The 17,151-nt window shown below is 44.2% G+C and overlaps 1 protein-coding gene across 9 annotated transcripts in view; it reads left to right on the forward strand.

The window, feature by feature from the left end:
• The window catches only part of SYS1 (SYS1 golgi trafficking protein), a 41,256-nt gene extending 24,105 nt beyond the window's left edge, over window positions 1–17,151 (forward strand). For 2 of the 9 annotated variants that reach the window (XM_023550285.2, XM_023550286.2), the window contains 3 exons: window positions 14,848–14,994; window positions 15,199–15,336; window positions 16,523–17,151. In XM_023550285.2, coding sequence (XP_023406053.1) covers window positions 14,848–14,994; window positions 15,199–15,336; window positions 16,523–16,728 — 491 coding nt within the window. In that variant the 3' untranslated portion in view covers window positions 16,729–17,151. Of the gene's footprint in view, window positions 1–9; window positions 12,625–13,148; window positions 13,230–13,324; window positions 14,182–14,847; window positions 14,995–15,198; window positions 15,337–16,522 lie in introns of those variants that run through there. The other 7 variants (XM_010591723.3, XM_010591721.3, XM_010591720.3 and 4 more) reach the window with 7 other exon arrangements.

The following is a 17,151-nucleotide window of genomic DNA, read 5'->3' on the forward strand; positions in this document are numbered from 1 at the left end:
ATGTTTTAGGAACTGCCCATCGGTGAGTAGAGGCAGCAAAAATACGCAGAGTAACTGAACAGTAGGAAAAAAATCAACTGCTTCCAGACAACAATCTACTTGCAGTACATCCTACAAGATTAAGTGAATGTGCAGCACATGGTATGAAAATGTCATTCATTGCATTCTAAAATTTTTTGTTGCATGCCTTTATAATGCCCAGACATATTGGCAGCATTGTTATAGGACTGGCCTCTTCACTTAGAAAAATCAATTTTTCAAACTTCACGTAAATGGTGAAGTATTCAATTCGCAATTTCTTCACCAGTATGACTTTTTCAGCTAGTAAATGTGATAAATTGCTTGACAGGTTTTCCATCTGTTGGAGATAAGTATCTTAAGACAATACTTAGCTTATCTGTATGAGAAAGATTAGGAGTAGAATCTACAAATTGAAATATTGAGCTATACTTATTTCACTGAAAATAGTCAATTGAACTTTATCAGTTATCAAGTTTATTAATTTTTCACATGTTGTTTAGACATGTACGATGGGTAGCCCTTTCCAGTGCTACCATATTTTGAGATGTGATCTGCTAAAAATGGATCAAACCGAGTGTCAAGTTTGAGTAAACAAAAAATTTCCATTTCATGGGGACCCAAACACTTCATTTCTTCCTTGAAAAGATGGTCCACATTCAGCATTTATTACAATGACAACCATAATGTATTGCAAAATTGCTTTCCAATACTGACATTCTTCATTAATTTGTGTTTCCAGTTCATGAGTTAAGCCAAAACCATGTCTTCGGTTTAAATATGACAACTTATAATCTATGCAAATTGAACTGTTTTCATGTTTATCAGTCATATCCATTTTGCACCAATCACTAAATCCATCTATACCAAATCAAAAATTAAATTATTAGGAATGAATAGTTTGCAAACAAAACAATTACAGAGCCAAATAATGGAAAATACAGTAGCCATTCCCTCTTGTAATTTTCATCATTAGATTTGCTCCCTAGCAATATATTCTGGCTACGGAAATATCCAGAAATTTTCAACATGAATTTTCAAATGGTTCTCTGTGATGTTAACAATCACTTGGCCCTCTTTTGATTCAATAATTTATATCATTAGGAGAAAAATTATTCCAGAAACAGGATCTGTATTTCTCTTATTTATGGGGTCTATAAATGTAACAATATCAGATTCTAAAATAGTTTTATTTTCTACACCATTTTTTTTTTTTTTACTACAGCAAGGAATGGATGCAGAATTTGGAACAAATTCTGTTGTATTTGTATTGCTATTAGAAATTTCAGCACTAGCGGTACTAATACAATGATTTGCACCCATTAAGCCTGAGCATTGAATGGGAGAAGTCTCTTCTAATTCATTACTTTTTAAAAAGGAAGTTAATTTTGGAATTGTCTTCAGGGGTTCACAAATCTTTGTCTTTTTATCTTCTGTGAGCTTTTGATTTTGTGCTCTACTTAGTTGTTGCAGTTTTATTTTACCTGGCTATAAAATTATGTCACTTTTTAAAGTTGGTTCTACCATGGTAAATAAATTTGAATAGTTGAAAATAAATAAAATGTATAAAATAAGTAAAATGTATAAAATAAAATTTACATTTGAATTTGGATGTTAACGTAAAAATTTATATTTGAAAATTAGTAACTAAAAAATTGATTTAGAACATACAATTTTGTTCTTCAGGTCTCACGTAGTCAATAGTACTTACAAGGCAGTCAGAAATAATTTCATTCGTTTGTCAAACAATTTGTTGGTGGGCCCTTCGCAGATCTCTGTGTTTTTCATCTTGAAGTAATAGTTAAAAACTTATGCACTCACTTCCCGTCCTTTGATGCTGCATCTTCACAGTTCACTGGACTACTGCTGATACCGGACAGGGACAAGAGTGATCACAAAGAGCATGATACAAATACAAGGGTATGCTCAATCTGAAGATGCATTTTTGTTCGCTTTGTGCAGGGCAGGACTGGATAGATCATGAGTCATGTGCTTATAGTGCCGCTGGTGGGTTCTTATGTGGTCGATTAGAGAGAACTGAATGTAATGTTAGACCCAATTGGACTGAAATGAAAAGGAAAATATAATTGTTATCATACACAAAATTTATAAAATGTATATTTTATTTCTTTGTGGAATTGTTCAACTTCTGTATTTGGAGATACATGCAAAATTGATGTTAACAATAGTACCACTTCTTAATAAACAAGTATGTTTTGCAAGTCATAATAATATGAATTTCTTAAAAGAAAGTCAGTCTGAAGGGAAATGGAAAATAAAATACATTCATAAAATATTTATTACCTAAATATTCATTTAATTTATTTCCTTGAGGAATTGCTCAGTTTGCTTACATGGAGATATGTAAATATTCTGATAAAATATAAATGTAATGTTCTGATAAATGCCCTTTGTTCCTTTCTTGGAAGGTGAATTTAGAAACACACTCATTGTTGCAAAATAGAAATATATTTTGCACGATAAGTAAATATTGAATTTTATGCCCTCTTAATGCCTTAATAGAACCCTGGTGGCCCGGTAGTTAAATATTCAGCTGCTAACCAAGAGGTCAGCAGTTCAAATTCACCAGCTGCTCCTTGGAAATCCTATGGGACAGTTTTACTCTATCCTATAGAGTCACTATGAGTCACAATCAACTTGATGGCAGTGGGTCTGGTTATGGTTTTGGTAATGTGCCTAATATCTCTTTTATTAGCATGCATTGAGTAATATCAAGCACTATGTCCATGCAACACACACACACAAAAACTTGATAAATAATTTAAAACTTTTTGTGTTAGATAAATATTAATATTTCCAGTATTTTTTGGACATTTGCTATGTATTAAATTATTACCCATGTTAGTTTTATATTAAATGTATTCTAGATTACATCTGTGTATGACAAACATATTTTAAAGTTAAAGTTATAAATATTATTTACAAAACTTAGGACATAACTCTGTACGTAAATGCTATAGTTAAAAAGTAACTTAATTGAATTCATTGCAGTGGTCACCTTATTTAAGTTCCTTGCTTTTGTTCATCATCTGGGCCTGGAGTTCCCATTGGATGTTTACCACAACGTGCACAAAAGCATACTCTTTTATTTGTATAATGACAAAGAACATTGGTGATGCTCCTGGCTGGAGCTGCTGGATTAGCAGACATGGATGTACAAGATGGTTCTCTAAAAATGGATTATATCTATTAATACAATCTGTCCTTACCCATGTTGGATCCACTCGCATATTGGGTGAATGTAGCAAGAGTTAGACTTGACATTCCACCCCCACCTCGTTTATTAAAAAGAAATCGTATACTCCCAAGAGACCTGCTGAGATGAGGAGTTTCAATTACACGGGAGGGGATCGTAGGAGACAGATGTCAACAAAGGCGTTGTAGTGGTAGGGGCCTCATAGCTTAACCAACTTTGTGCACGGGCACCCTCGTGAACTTTATTTCCGGCCAGCACGTTCTCACATACTGGAGCTGGTATCAACTTTATTTAGTTCCCTCACAGTTCCCGTCTACTACGGTGCTCACTTTTCCTTGTGTCCGGTCTGCTTGACATTTATGAGTCTTTGCTTTGGACAACTGGTGTCCCTGTTTTGTTGATGCTGTAAGCACATGATTCCCTTGCTTATTGGATAATCTGTCCATGTTCGTAGGTTCCTGAGGTGGTGTTTTTTTCTTTATCAGTCCAATTTCTCTCTATTGTTCAGGGTAGATAATTTCTAGTTTATCTTCATGTTCACTGATTTTTTCCTCTCTTATCTCCATTCGTCTCTTGAGTCCATCCAGTGATTTTTTTTTTTTTTTGGTGGAGAGAGAGGCTTACTTATTCTTCAGTTCTAAGATTTCCATTTTTTAATTCTTTATACTGTCCATTTCTTCTCATTTTCTTCTTTTCTTTTCATTTATTTCAAGAATGCTTATAATTGCCTGTTGAAGCATTTTTATAATGCCTGTTTTAAAATCCTTGTCAGATAATTCCAATACCACCGTGGTCTCAGTGTTGGCATCTGTTGCTATCATTTCTTGTTCAAGTTGAAATTTTCCTGGTTCTTGTATGCAAGCTGTAACCTGGACATCTTGGGTATATGAGACCCTGGATCTCATTAAAACCTCTGTTGTAGCAGATCTCTGCTGAAACTGGGCCAGTGAGAAAGGAGGGCACCAACTCTTTACTGCTGGGTGGGTATGAAAACCCAGGCTCCCCACATGGCCTCCACTGTCCCCACAGAGGTGAGATGGGAGGGATACCTTGTTTCTACTGTGCAGTGGTGAAAATCCAGGCTCCCCACTTGACCTCTTCTGACTTCACCTTGTAGGGGAGATGGGAATTGCCTCATTTCTGCTGGGCAGGGTTGAAATTGTAGGTTCCCCACTTGACCTTCTTTATGTTGTGGTGAGTGGAAGAGTGCCTCATTACTGCTAGATGGGAGTAGAAGTCCAAGCTCCCCACCTGGTGTCCATTGACACCATGGAGGTGGTGGGGAGGGGCACTTTGTTACTGTTGGGTGGTGAGGAAAGCCCCAACCCCCCATTCAACCTCCTGTGACACCACCGTGATGGTGATGGGTAAGGGATGCCTGGTTACCTCCAGGCAAAGGTTGAAGTCTAGGTTTTCCCTTTACTGATGGAGCTTGAGGGTGTGGCTTTTTCTTTAGTATTTTGCTGGAGTAGGGTGTTTCATGTAAAAAAAGGTTTCTGTCTGACTAGGGTGCCCCTTTTCCAGTCCTTTAGCAAGAGAGAGCAGGCTTTTAATGGGGGGGGGGTTGTCTGCATCTGTTTAGCCTTTTTAGGTTGCACACTTCTCCAACACACTAGCATAAAAATAAAAAAAAAAAAAAACCAAGGACTCACTGCTGAATCATTCCTTGAGTACTGTCCGCCTTCAGTCTTTTTCTGTTTGTTTTATATATAATGTCCAGCATTTTAAGCTGTACTTACTGGGAGATATAGAGAGGAATGAATCTACTGCATTTTGTCCAGAACTGGAAATTCTCTTTTCATTTTGTACTCTCTTTATCCCTATTAACCCAAGCTGGTGATGTTTCTGGATATACAATTTAGAAAACCTGTGGGTCTCTCTGAATCGTATTCAGGTCCACTTTACTAGACAAAAGTCATACCCACAAATTTCTTTGCAATTAGCCCTTCTTTACCTTGGGCTTCTGCTGAGATGGCTGAGGGACAACACCCTTAAGCTTTCTAGAATCTCTGTTGTTTGATTCAGAGGATCTGTGAGGCATGCCCATAATTTCTTTGTGGTGGTTGGTTGCCATGGAGTCGATTCCAACTCATGGTGATAATTTCTTTAGAGGTCTTTTATCTGACTGAATAGTACTCTGAAGCATGGCTTTAAATCTCTGTGAGATGTAACAAAAGATTTCACAGTCACATTCTGAGTTTCACTTTTGGACCATGTTTTCCTGGCAGTGCCCTGGATTTGAGATTTGCTCAGAAGCCATTTCTCCATTTTAGCATAATTTGTCATTTGGAGAAGCTGAGAATTTTCTAAACATGAAGGCCTAGCTCCTTCATATTTAACAGTCCTTCCTTTCAGGTCAGGGTTTCTCAACCCCAGCACTATTGACATTTTGGGCCAGATAATTCTTTGTGGTGGGGGTGCTGTTTTGTGAATTGAAGAATGTTTAGCAGCATCCTTGGCCTCAACTTCTTAAATGCCAGTAGCAACTTCCCTCGTTTTGACAGCCAAAAATGTCTCCAGACATTGCCAAATGTCTTCTGGGAGGCAGTACCACTCTCACATGAGAAACACTGCTTTAGTTTATCAATCTCCCCTTGCATTTTACTATAAACAGTAAGAAGGAACCAAGTGGCACCTTCTAGATCCCAATTCATTAGGCACATTTTCTACTTTCCACTTTATTGCAGGTAAATCTTGTGCTACAACGTAACAAGGATCTCCCTTCCTCCAGTTTCCAATAACGTTTACGTCACTTTCCTGTGTACTTTCACACACTCAACCTTACCAAAGTCCGTAAGGCTCCTATTAACAACTTTGAAGCACTTTAGGCTTTCATCACACTCTTCTCAAATCCTAACGTCCAGTTCTAAAACCACTCTCATGTTGTAGAGCACTCTACCCCAGTACTAAAATCTATATGTTATCTATTGCTGCATAACAAATTCCCACAAAATTTGGCAGCTTAAAACAAGAAACATTTATCATTTCAAAGTTTTTAAGCCTGAGGGATTCAGGAGTGGCTTAGCTGAGTGGTTCTTGCTCGGAGTCTCTCACGAGGTTGCAGTTAAGCTGTTGGCGTCATTTCAAGGCTTGACTAAACCCAAACCAAACCAAACCTGTAACTGTTGAGTCAATTCCAACTCATAGCAACCCTATAGGACAAAGTAGAACTGCCCTATAGGCTTTCCAAGGCTGTAATCTTTACGGAATAAGACTGCTGTGGTCTTTCTCCTGTAGAGCAGCTGGTGGGTTCGAACCGCTAACCTTTTGGTTAACAGCTGAGTGCTTAACCACTGCACCACCATGGCTCCTTAAGTCTTGACTAGAACTGTTGAATCTGCTTCCTTGTTTACTCATGTGGTTGCTAAGCAGGCCTCAGTTCCTCACTGGCTGTTGGCTGGAAGCTTTGGTTTCTATTTGGGCCTCTTTGTAGGGCTATTCACAGCATGGCAGCTTGCTCTCCTCAGAGTGAGTAATCTGAGGAAGAGAGAGTATGCACCCAAGATGGAGGCTGTAGCCATTTTTTAACCTAATGTTGGAAGTGACATATTATCATTTCTGCCATATCCTATTGGTCACATAAAGTAACCTTGATATGATGTAGAAGGGGTGACTAAAAGAGAACATTGGGAACCCTCTTGGTGGCCAGCTGCTGCATTTCACTTTTATTCATCTTTCTAATTTCCTTTTGGACTTCCTTTTTCAAGTGTTGTATTTAGTTTTCAAGATATCTTTCTGTTATTGACTCCTAGTTTAATTTCGTTACCTTTGTAAAACATTTTGTATAATTTCAGTTCTTCTGAATTTGTGTTATCTTTGAAATACACCAGGATGTGGTGTATCTTAGTGAATGTTTCATGTGCAGTTGAAAAGAATGTGTATTCTGCTATTATTGGGCAGAGTGTTACAGAAATGTCTCTTAGGATAAGTTAGTTTGGTAGTTTTGTTCAGGTTTTCTGTATCTTTACTTTCTTTTCAGTCTTCCTGATTTACTGATTACTGAGAGAAGTGTTGAATTCTCCACGTATAATATAGATTATTCTAGTTCTTCTAATTAATAATTATTATTGTTAATAATAATTATTATTATCAGTTTCTTTAACTTTTTATTTTGAAATAATTTCAGACTTATACAACAGTTGAAAATAGTATGGAGAATGTGCACAAATAATTTAACCAGTTTTACCAATTTTTAAAGGAGCCCTGGTGATGCAAATAAGTGCTCAGCTACTAACCAAAAGTTGGGCAGTTTGAACCCACCCAGTGGCTTCACGAGCCCTGGTGGCGTGGTGGTTAAGCATTTGGCTGCTAACCAAAAAGTCAAAAGTTCAAATCCACCAACTGCTCCTTGGAAGCCCCATAGGGCAGTTCTACTCTGTCCTACAGGGTCACTATGAGTCAAAATTGACTTGACGACAATGGGTTTGGTTTGATTAGTAGCTTCATAGGAGACAGACCTCACGAGGTGCTTCTGTAAAGACTACAGCCAAGAAAACTCTATGGGTTCTGCCCTGTCACATGGGGTCGCTGTGAGTTGAAAACAACCCAATGGAACCCAACAACAGCCAATTGTTAACATTTCGCCACAGTTACTTTATCATTCTCATAGTCGCACTCTCTCACTCTTGGTTTTTACTTCATGTATTTTGAAATTCTGTTATTAGATGAGTACACATTAATGATTATTATGTCTTCTTGGTGAATTAAACCTTTTATCATTATGTAATATCCCTCTTCATCCCTGGTAATATTCCTTGTTCAGCAGTGTACTTTGTCTGATACTAACATTGCCACTCCAGTGTTCTTTGATTAGTGTTTGAATGGTATATCTTATTCCATCCTTTTACTTTTAACATAGTTCTTTATATTTAAAGTGAATTTCTTATAAACAGCATATTTTTTTTGTCTTTCTTTCCTCCTACCCCCAATCTGTCACTTTCTTTTAATTGGCTGTCTTTTTATTGATACCGTTGTATTAAAATCTCTCAACTTGGCAGTTGTTTTCTATTTTTCCATCTGTGCTTTGTTTATTCCTCTTTTAATTCCTTACATTGGATATTATAGAGAAAGGCAAGGAGTAACCTGTTACCACTCCATAGGCATCAAAAGTAGACAAGATTTATTTAGGCAGAGCAGGAGAATTTATTACTTACAGCGCAACAAAGAACATGAGCATCAGTGTAGTTGTGTTGGTTCCCCGGCCCTGAGTCCAACAGGCAATGCACTGGGCCCAGATGCATAACACACAGTGGTGTTGCATTGTAGCCAGGGAACCCAGGCCCAGCACTTTTTATAGCAAACTGTAAGTAAGCACATCTTTGTTTGGAGAAAGACATTACCTCATCTCTCAAAATTGCCAGCTGTATTAACAGCCCTGAGCAAGGGCCCAGTAGCAAAAGAGGTCAAGACCTTACAATCCTGCCATACTCAGTAAAATGTCTGAAACACAAGAGACCAGTGAGGACACCTCCCAACACTTTTTTTTTTTTTTATCTCCACTATTGGTTTCTGTTTATATCTTAAAAAAATTTTTTTTAGTATGTTTATATGCATGTGTTTTTGTGTATTGATACATAATCATTTTGGGATTCTGCAAGTTTTTTGGTTTGATATCTGCAATTATTTTTGGAAAATTATTGGCTATAGTCTCTAGATTTTATTTGCCTCATTCTCTCAATCTCCTCTCCAACTCTTGGATGTTCTGTTCTTTCCTTCTTTTTGCTTTGTTTTGTTTCACTATTTTTCCCCTTTCTGCTTCAGCTTGGCCAGTCTATATTAACCTTTTTTTTTGTTTCCAATTTTTTTTTAAATTGAACTTCAGATGAAGGTTTACAGAACCAACTAGTTTCTCATCAAACAGTTAATACACATATTGTTGTATGACATTGGTTAACAACTCCACGACATGTCAACACTCTCCCTTCTCAACCCTGGGCTCCCTATTACCAGCTTTCCTGTTCCCTCCTACCTTCCAGTCCCTGCTGCAGAAACTGGTGCACCAGTTTAGTCTTGTTCTGTCCCATGGGCCTGTTCAGTCTTTGGCTGAAGAGTGAACCTAGGGATGGCCTCATTACTGAGCTGAAAGGGTGTACGAGGGCCATGCTCTCAGGGTTTCTTCAGTCTTTGTCAGACCAGCAAGTCTGGTCTTTCTTTTTGAGTTGGAATTTTGTTCTACATTTTCCTCCAGCTCTGTCTGGGACCCTCTATTGTGATCCCTGTCAGAGCAGTCAGTGGTGGTAGCCGGGCACCATCCCGTTGTTCTGGACCCAGTCTGGTGGAGGCCGTGGTAGATATGGTGCATTAGTCCTTTGGACTAATCTTTCCCTTGTGTCTTTAGTTTTCTTCATTATTCCTTGCCCCTGAAGGGCTGAGACCAGTGCAGTGTCCTAGATGGCTGCTCACAGGCTTTTAAGACCCCAGATGCTACTCACTGAAGTAGATGTAGAACATTTTCTTTATAAACTCTGTTATGACAATTGAGGTAAATGTTCCCTGAGACCATGGTCACCACAGCCCTCAGCCCAGCAATTTGGTCCCTCAGGGAGTTTGGTTGTGTCTATGGAGTTACCATGGCCTTGCCTTGTACAGGTTGTGCTGGCTTCCCCAGAATTGTATACTGTCTTACCCTTTGCCAAAGTTACCGCTTGGTAATATAAGTTATATTCACCTATTTTTAAATGCACAAATTCTTTCTCAGCTGTATCTCTGTTAAGTTTTTTTTATTTCCAGTATTTCCATATGACTCTTTTCTCAAAGCCTCCATGTCTTTGCTGAAATTTCCCTTCTGTTCATGCATGTTGTCCACCTTTCCACCAGAGCTTCTAACATATTTTAAATTGCCTGTCAGATAATTCCAACATCTGAGTCATTTTTTGTGTGGTCCTGTTAATTCCTTTGTTTCTTGACAGTAGTTTTTTTTTTTTTTTTAAATAGAATTGCTTTATTGCGATGTGTCTTGTAGTTTTTTATTGATTTCTGGACACAGTGAGTAGAACAGTAGGGACTGAGGTCAATATTATTTATGCCTGGAATTGGTGCTCCTCTTCTTTTGCTAGGTCATTAGTATGGGGAGTTGAGTCAATCTTGCCAGGAGTTGCACTAAATTTGGGCTTTGTTGTTTCTATGGTTACTTTCAGTGTTTGCAGCTCCCAGGGATTCCATACTCTCACCCCAGTTATACTGGGCCTTTAGCAGTTCAATCCATATTTTAGCTGAATTCTTCTTACCCACTTGCATGGAGACCTCATCTTCCTCCTGCTCCACAAGTGAACCAGTGCCTGCGGGTATCCTATCTCTCCTTGAAGGCTCCTGTCCTTCCTTGGAATTCCGGTTAATTGGTTGCCCTACAACCTCAGCTCTCTGAAGCATTCAACAAAAAGTATTTTATCGATTACCTGATTTGTTAGTATGGGAATGATGCTCTTCCCAGCTTTCTACATCCTACATGGAAGCCAGAAGTTTCAAGCCATCAACCTTTGCAATGCTCCCTTTGACTCCTTTGGCTGTCCCTTCGGAGGTCCAGCTCCCTGGATCTTTCTCTTTGCTGACACTCTTCCAGCATAGCCCCTAAATCTTTACAGCTTGGGATGCTTTTTTTTCCTCTGCACTCCTTCTTGCAACAACTGTCTGAGAAAGGACAGAGATTTCTCATCTGTCAACACCTTGGGAACAGCTCCAAGTGACCCAAAGTAATCCTGTTCCCAGGGATAAGCCTGCACTGCGGATTTGGCCTCAGTCCTTTCTGCTAGGAAATAACCCAAGTATCTACTCCAACCATTAGTGAGGAATTAAACTGACAGTAGCATTTCTTGGGAGATGAAAACTGCAACAGGATAAAAGGAGAACAGGCTGGGAGTAGTGGTAACAAGCACAGTCTCTAGAAGCATCCAGCTCTACCACTTACTAGCTGTATAACCATGGGAAAGTTCCTTCACCTCTCTGTATCTCAGTTTCTGTATCCGTAAAAAGGAAATAATAGTGCTCACCTCACAGGATTGTTTAGAGGGTTAGAAGGGTTAATATATGTAAACTACTTATAAAGTGGTTGGTACATAAGCTCTGTAGAAGTGTTAACTATTAGGGCTTCCTATAATTTCAGAAATTAGTGGAACAGAGTAGTTTTTTCCCTTTCTGAGAACCAATTACAATCAAAACAGCTAATGTTTATAGAACATCTTCAAGGTGCCCAAGTCCTGTATTAGGGGCTTTATCTGAATTATCTCATAAGAGGTAAACCAAAAACACATAAGAGGTAGGGATTAATTATTCCTATTTAATAGTTTTTTTTATAATAGACATGGAAATCAAGGATCAGAGAAGTAAATGTTTACACAGGTGGCTAGAGGCGGTGCTGGGTCTAAAATCCGAGAGGGTCTGATTACAATGCTTGTGCTTTTAACCACCACAGTTATTGCCTCCCACAAACTAGTTTCCATGCTTGTAAATTAGTGAGAAAGCTGCTTGCTGTATTTATTTCACAGGGTTCTTTGGAGATCCCAGTAATAAACTAATTAGAATAGAGGCAGTGCTTTAGTTGTGTGCACAGATTGCTGTCCCCTGACAGGGATACCTGACTGTGTCATGACTATTCACACCTCCATCCTTTGCACAAGCTCTGTGCGGCACCCCCCGCCTGTTCAGCTCATTTCTTCAAGGCTGAGCGCAGCTCTGACGGCCTGGATTTTATTTTGACAATGGAGGAATTTGTGCAGGGGGTGACACATCAGAACATCAGACTTGCATTTTGAAATGACGACTGACTGCTGTGTGGAAATGTAGTGTAGCCGGGCCAGAGTGACTACAGAAGCCCAGATAGAAGGCTAATGTAGGACCCTAAGCGAGAGAGGGCGGTGGGGATGGAGAGAAATGGTGTATTGGAAAGATACATAGAAAAGAGAACCGACAGGAAATGGAGGTGTCTTTTAATGTGGGCGGTGAAGGAGGGAGAGGTGCCAAGGATGACTCCTAGGCAGTCTTGCTAGTGGATGTTTGTTAAATTACTGAGTGACCCCACTGCGGAGGCATCTCAGGCCGACGCCCCATACCCCCAGTGCGGATTCCGGATTGTCGAGCTCCTCCGAGCGCAAGGGGACGGGTGGAAGGGAGGAGGAAGACGATGGGCACACTCTTAGCCCAGGAACTGCTATATTTGAACACTTCTGGCACTGATCTCAGCCAGGAGGCACTGCAAACGGGGCAAACACTTCCCCCTGGGTCCTGCACCCCACCAGCCTGGAGGTGCAGCGCCCCGTTAGCCCCATGGAGGAGTTGGCTCCTAGCCAGCGTCTGGGGGCGCAGCGCAGCGGCCCCCCCTCCAGGCCTGACCCGCCAGTCCAGGCGCCCACCCCGCCCAGTGCACTGGAAGGCTGGGCGGAGGCTCTGTCCAGTCCCGGAGCCAGGAACCAGGGCTGTCGGGTGAGTTCCAGGGCCAGGGGTTCTCCGCCGCAGTGCACCTGCCCTGATGGGGTACCCAGTCAAGTCTCCCTCGCGCCGTAAGGCAGGCGCCCCTCCCCTCCCCAGGGTGCCTCTCCTTGAGAGGTGCACGGGGCAGCGGGGCCAGCGTGGCCGAGGGGCCGAGAGGCAAGACTGCCCTGGAGTCCCAGCGCAGCAAGTGTGCGTGGGCCGAGCGCCCGCGGGTCCCCGCAGCCGGGCGGCGAGTGCGGGTGCATAGAGTATCCCATCGCCGAGCGAGGGTGGCCGGGCGAGGGCGGGGTGCGGGAGCCGGCTTGCAGGAGGATGTGTGCGGGAACTTTCCGCCGGCCGGGGGAAGGGGGGCAGTGCGCGGGGCCGCGCCGGCAGCGCCGCTCTGGCCGCGGGCGGGGGCCGCCGCCCCTCCTCCACTTCCGCCTCCCGCCGCCTCAGCGTCCCAGCTCCCAGGGGCCGGCCGTCCTTGGGGAGCCCGGCGGAGCCCCACCCGCCGGCGAGGGCCGCTCCCACGCCCCCGTCGCGGTCCGGCCGGCGCGAACACACCGAGGCAGGGGCGCGGGCGCTGCAGGTAGAGCTCGGCGTCGGCGGCGGTGCAGGTGCACGGGAGGGCCGGGGACGTGGGCAGGAATGGAGCGGCCGGGGGCTCCCACCCAGCGGACGCGCTGGTCCTTTTTAGGGAATTCTCTCACTCGCGCTTATTCCGGTGCGGGTGGGGCTGAGACCGAGGGAGAGCCCCATTCTGCTGGCTTGCGGCCTGTTCGAACGGCCCCTACTCGCAAATATCTGCACCCCCTCCCTAGCACCTTTTGTCTCGTAAACAACTGCTCCCCCTCATTCCTCCAGCAGTCGACTCCGGGGCCCCCCGGGGCAGCCCCTTAGATCTCATGAGTCCCGTGGGGCTAGGGGGAGGGGAGGAAGAGGGGTCCTCCCGGAGCCATGGCCCCCCCCTCGCCCATGGTCCCTCCCCCACCCCGCTGCAAGAGCCTACCGCCCCTGGAGCCCTGGGTATTTTTAGCGTGGTGACCTGGGCGGCAGCTCTGAGAGCCTTTCCCAGGGATCGGCGTCATCGCTTCTTCTTCGCGGCCCGACCGGCTTGTGGCCACACAGTCTCCCCGCACTTCTTGGCCCTGCCTCTCCTGCCCCAGCGCTTGTGAAGCCGGCTTGGGTCTCGGTTGCGCGGAGCCCAGATGTGGGTTGGGGGAGGCAGCCTGCTGAGGATGCCGATCTGGTCCTCCTGCTACCTCTGGTGACCGGCTCAGAGCTGAACCCAGGAATGAGATTGAGTGAATGGGGGTGAATGCATAGGGCCTGGCGGGCGCCCAGCTCTGGTGTTTTGGAAAGCTTTCAGCACCGGGCCAGAAGCCCTGGTCTGACTTGGACCAAAGACCCCATCCTTCCAATTGCTGCTCATAAAGAAGGTGTGTCACGGGAGAGGCAAATAAAGAACCTGAATGGCCCCTGCATCAGAACTTTGAATTTTACAGAGCACCTGCACAGGCAGTGCCTTGTGTTTAAGACAGGTAGGATGATTCTGCCATTTTCAGATGGGGAGACTGAGGATAGAAAGAGGACTTACCCAGGGGCAGAGCCAAGTCCGGACCTCATGTCTTGTGACTTCAGAGCAAGGGTTAGAGGGGGTGTGAGTGCCTGTAGGGAGAGAGAGGAGGGCCAGGGGCTGCATTAGCGTTTGGGCTTGGATGGATGAGCAGGAACCAGAGTTGCAGCAGTAGAGGAAGATGACCTCCACCCAGAGGCCTCCATCCCCTCTTCCCTTCCCTGGGAGGCTGGGTCCATTAAGTGGAGAAAGTGCCTCCCCATTTGGGCTGGGCTAGCCCCACCAACCCCTCTCAAAAGGGCATAATACTGGGACTCGGCCATTGACTGCATTCCCTGAATACAGAGGAGCCTCTTCTGCAGTGCCTGGAACTGGCATCCCCTTTGTGGAAATAGGGCCAGCCCCTCCTCTGCCTGAGACTTGAAGTTCCTGGGATGGGCTTGGTTTCAGGGAAGGGCAAGGAGGTACCCGAGCCCAGAAATGTCCAGGTAGGAACCAGAGGATTCAAGAAAGTACTGCTGGGATGCTGGCTGCAGTGGGGCTCCCCAAGCCGAGGCTCCCCAAGCCGAGGCTCCCACTGTATTCTCTCTCGACTTCACAGCCGTGTTTGTCCTGCTCTTCCAACCACCAGGAGCTGACATGGACCCAAATCCTCGGCCAACCCTGGAGCGCCAGCAGCTCCGCCTTTGGGAGCGGCAGAAGTTTTTTGAGGACATTTTACAGCCAGAGACAGAGTTCGTTTTCCCCCTGTCCCACCTGCATCTTGAGTCACAGAGACGTAAGTCTAAGCCCTGAGAAGAGGGGAGGACTTGAGGAGAGGGGCCTGGGATGGGGTAGAGGAAGTCTTGTGGATCTTGAATCTTGGGGGACCCCTTGCCTCTTGCTTTCTCGGCCCTCTGAACTTCTGTCGTGGGACCAGGCAAGTATCTTAATCATACTCTGGCCCTGGGGCCTCCTGACTTGCTCCCTTCTTGATCTGCAGCTCCTATAGGTAGTATCTCCTCCATGGAAGTGAACGTGGACACACTGGAGCAGGTGGAATTTATTGACCTTGGGGATCAGGATGGAGCAGATGTATTCTTGCCTTGTGAAGATCCTCCACCAACCCCGCAGACATCTGGTATGCCGTCTGCCTTGGAGACGTGGGCACCAGTTAGCCAGAGCAGGGTGGTGGGGTCTCTGAAGTGAGGCTTTGAGGCTAAGCTGGGGAAGTGCACAAGCAGGGGCTGGCAGTGGGTGGCTCCATCAACAAAACAGCTGCCTGTTCAGATTTGAGGGAAGTGGACCCTGAGGGGTCCCCAGTCCAAAAATCTAGGAATGTCCAATCTCTACCTTTGTTAATTTTGCATGTGTAAAATTAATATAATTAATGTAAAGATGTAATTTTTACATTAGCAATTTAAGCAGTTTTAGCCGTAGTAATTATATTAATATTTGCTGAGTGCTTATTAGATGTGTGATACTGTGCTAAAGTACATATGTTGTTTCAGTCTTCACAACGTCCTGTCAGAGTAGGTGGTATTATTTGCATTTTATAAAGAGGAAAATTAGGCTCTGAGAACTTCAGCCACATAGCTGGAAAGTAGAAAAGCTGGGATCCAAATCATGTCTGTCTGATTCCAAAGCCCATGTGCTTAACTTGTAAGATAGATGTTCGTTCTTATTCAAAACAGTTACTTGTTCTTTTTGGCCTACTGTGTGCCAGACATTTTATAAGCATTCTTAGACTTCCTCCTCAAAATCCTTCTGGGATATAAAAAAGCAAAACAAAAAAAACCAAACCATTTCCTTTGAGTCAGTTCTGACTCATAGCTACCCTATAGGACAGAGTAGAACTGCCCTGCCCCATAGGGTTTCCAGGGAGTAGCTGGTGGATTCAAACTGCTGACCTTTTGGTTAGCAGCCGACCTCTTCACTACTGTGCCACCAGGGCATATAAAAAAAAATATAGATATCCCTTTTTTAGGAAAGGAGCAGAGTCCTTGAGAGGGGAAGTGACTTTCCCAAAGCTACTCAGCACCAAGTAAGTGATTTAGGTTGCACTTGAATTCTTCAATTGATTGCTTCAGAGCCCAGCCATGGTGTAGTGAAGTGGAAGGAGCTGGGTGTCAGGAGACTGAGGTCTTAATTCTGCCTCTTTACTGGACTGGCTAAGTGACTTTGGACAAGTCCCTGCCCCTCTCTGGGCCTCAGTTTCTCCATCTACAAAATGAGGAGGCTGACCAGATAATCTCTAAGAGTCCTCTGAGTTCTCCTGCTCTCTGAAGCCCTCTCTGTGGTCCTGACCAGCTCTTGTCTCTGGGCAGGGGTGGATGACCATCCGGAGGAGCTGAGTCTGCTGGTGCCCATGTCCGACAGGAACACATCGCGGACCTCGTCCTCATCCTCTGACTCCTCCATCAACCCGCACAGTCCAAATCCGAGTGACGGTGGCGCAGACACACCCTTGGCACAGTCCGATGAGGAGGACGATGGGGGTGGTGGAGGGGCAGAGCCTCGGGCCTGTAGCTAGCGGTGGGCCCCTGCCTACAGACTGACTGGTGGAGCTGGTCATCCTCCACGTTGAGGCCTCAGGCCTAGCCAGAGCCCTTGGGGAGAAGACCAGACTCTGTACTTGCAGTAGGCACCCAAGGGAAGGAGCGGTGGTGGGATGGTGTACCTTTTTGGAAATTAATCCTCTCCTGCTTTACTGCTAACCTTTTCCTGCTGTAACCCTCCCACCAATTATCCCTGAGGTGGGGCTTGCAAGCAAGGAGACGAATGCTCCCTCCCGCAAACAATCCCGTAGTCTGCTAAAAGGCTCCCCTGAAGCCTAGTCTCTAAGTGGACTTGAACTTATTAGCATCCTCAGTGAGGTGGTACTCCAGCCATCCTGCCTCCTGACATCTTTTTGGAAACAGGTCACGGTACAAGTAATAAACAAGTTAATACACTA

This window comes from Loxodonta africana, chromosome 24, assembly GCF_030014295.1.
Source record: "Loxodonta africana isolate mLoxAfr1 chromosome 24, mLoxAfr1.hap2, whole genome shotgun sequence".
Taxonomy (NCBI): domain Eukaryota; kingdom Metazoa; phylum Chordata; class Mammalia; order Proboscidea; family Elephantidae; genus Loxodonta; species Loxodonta africana.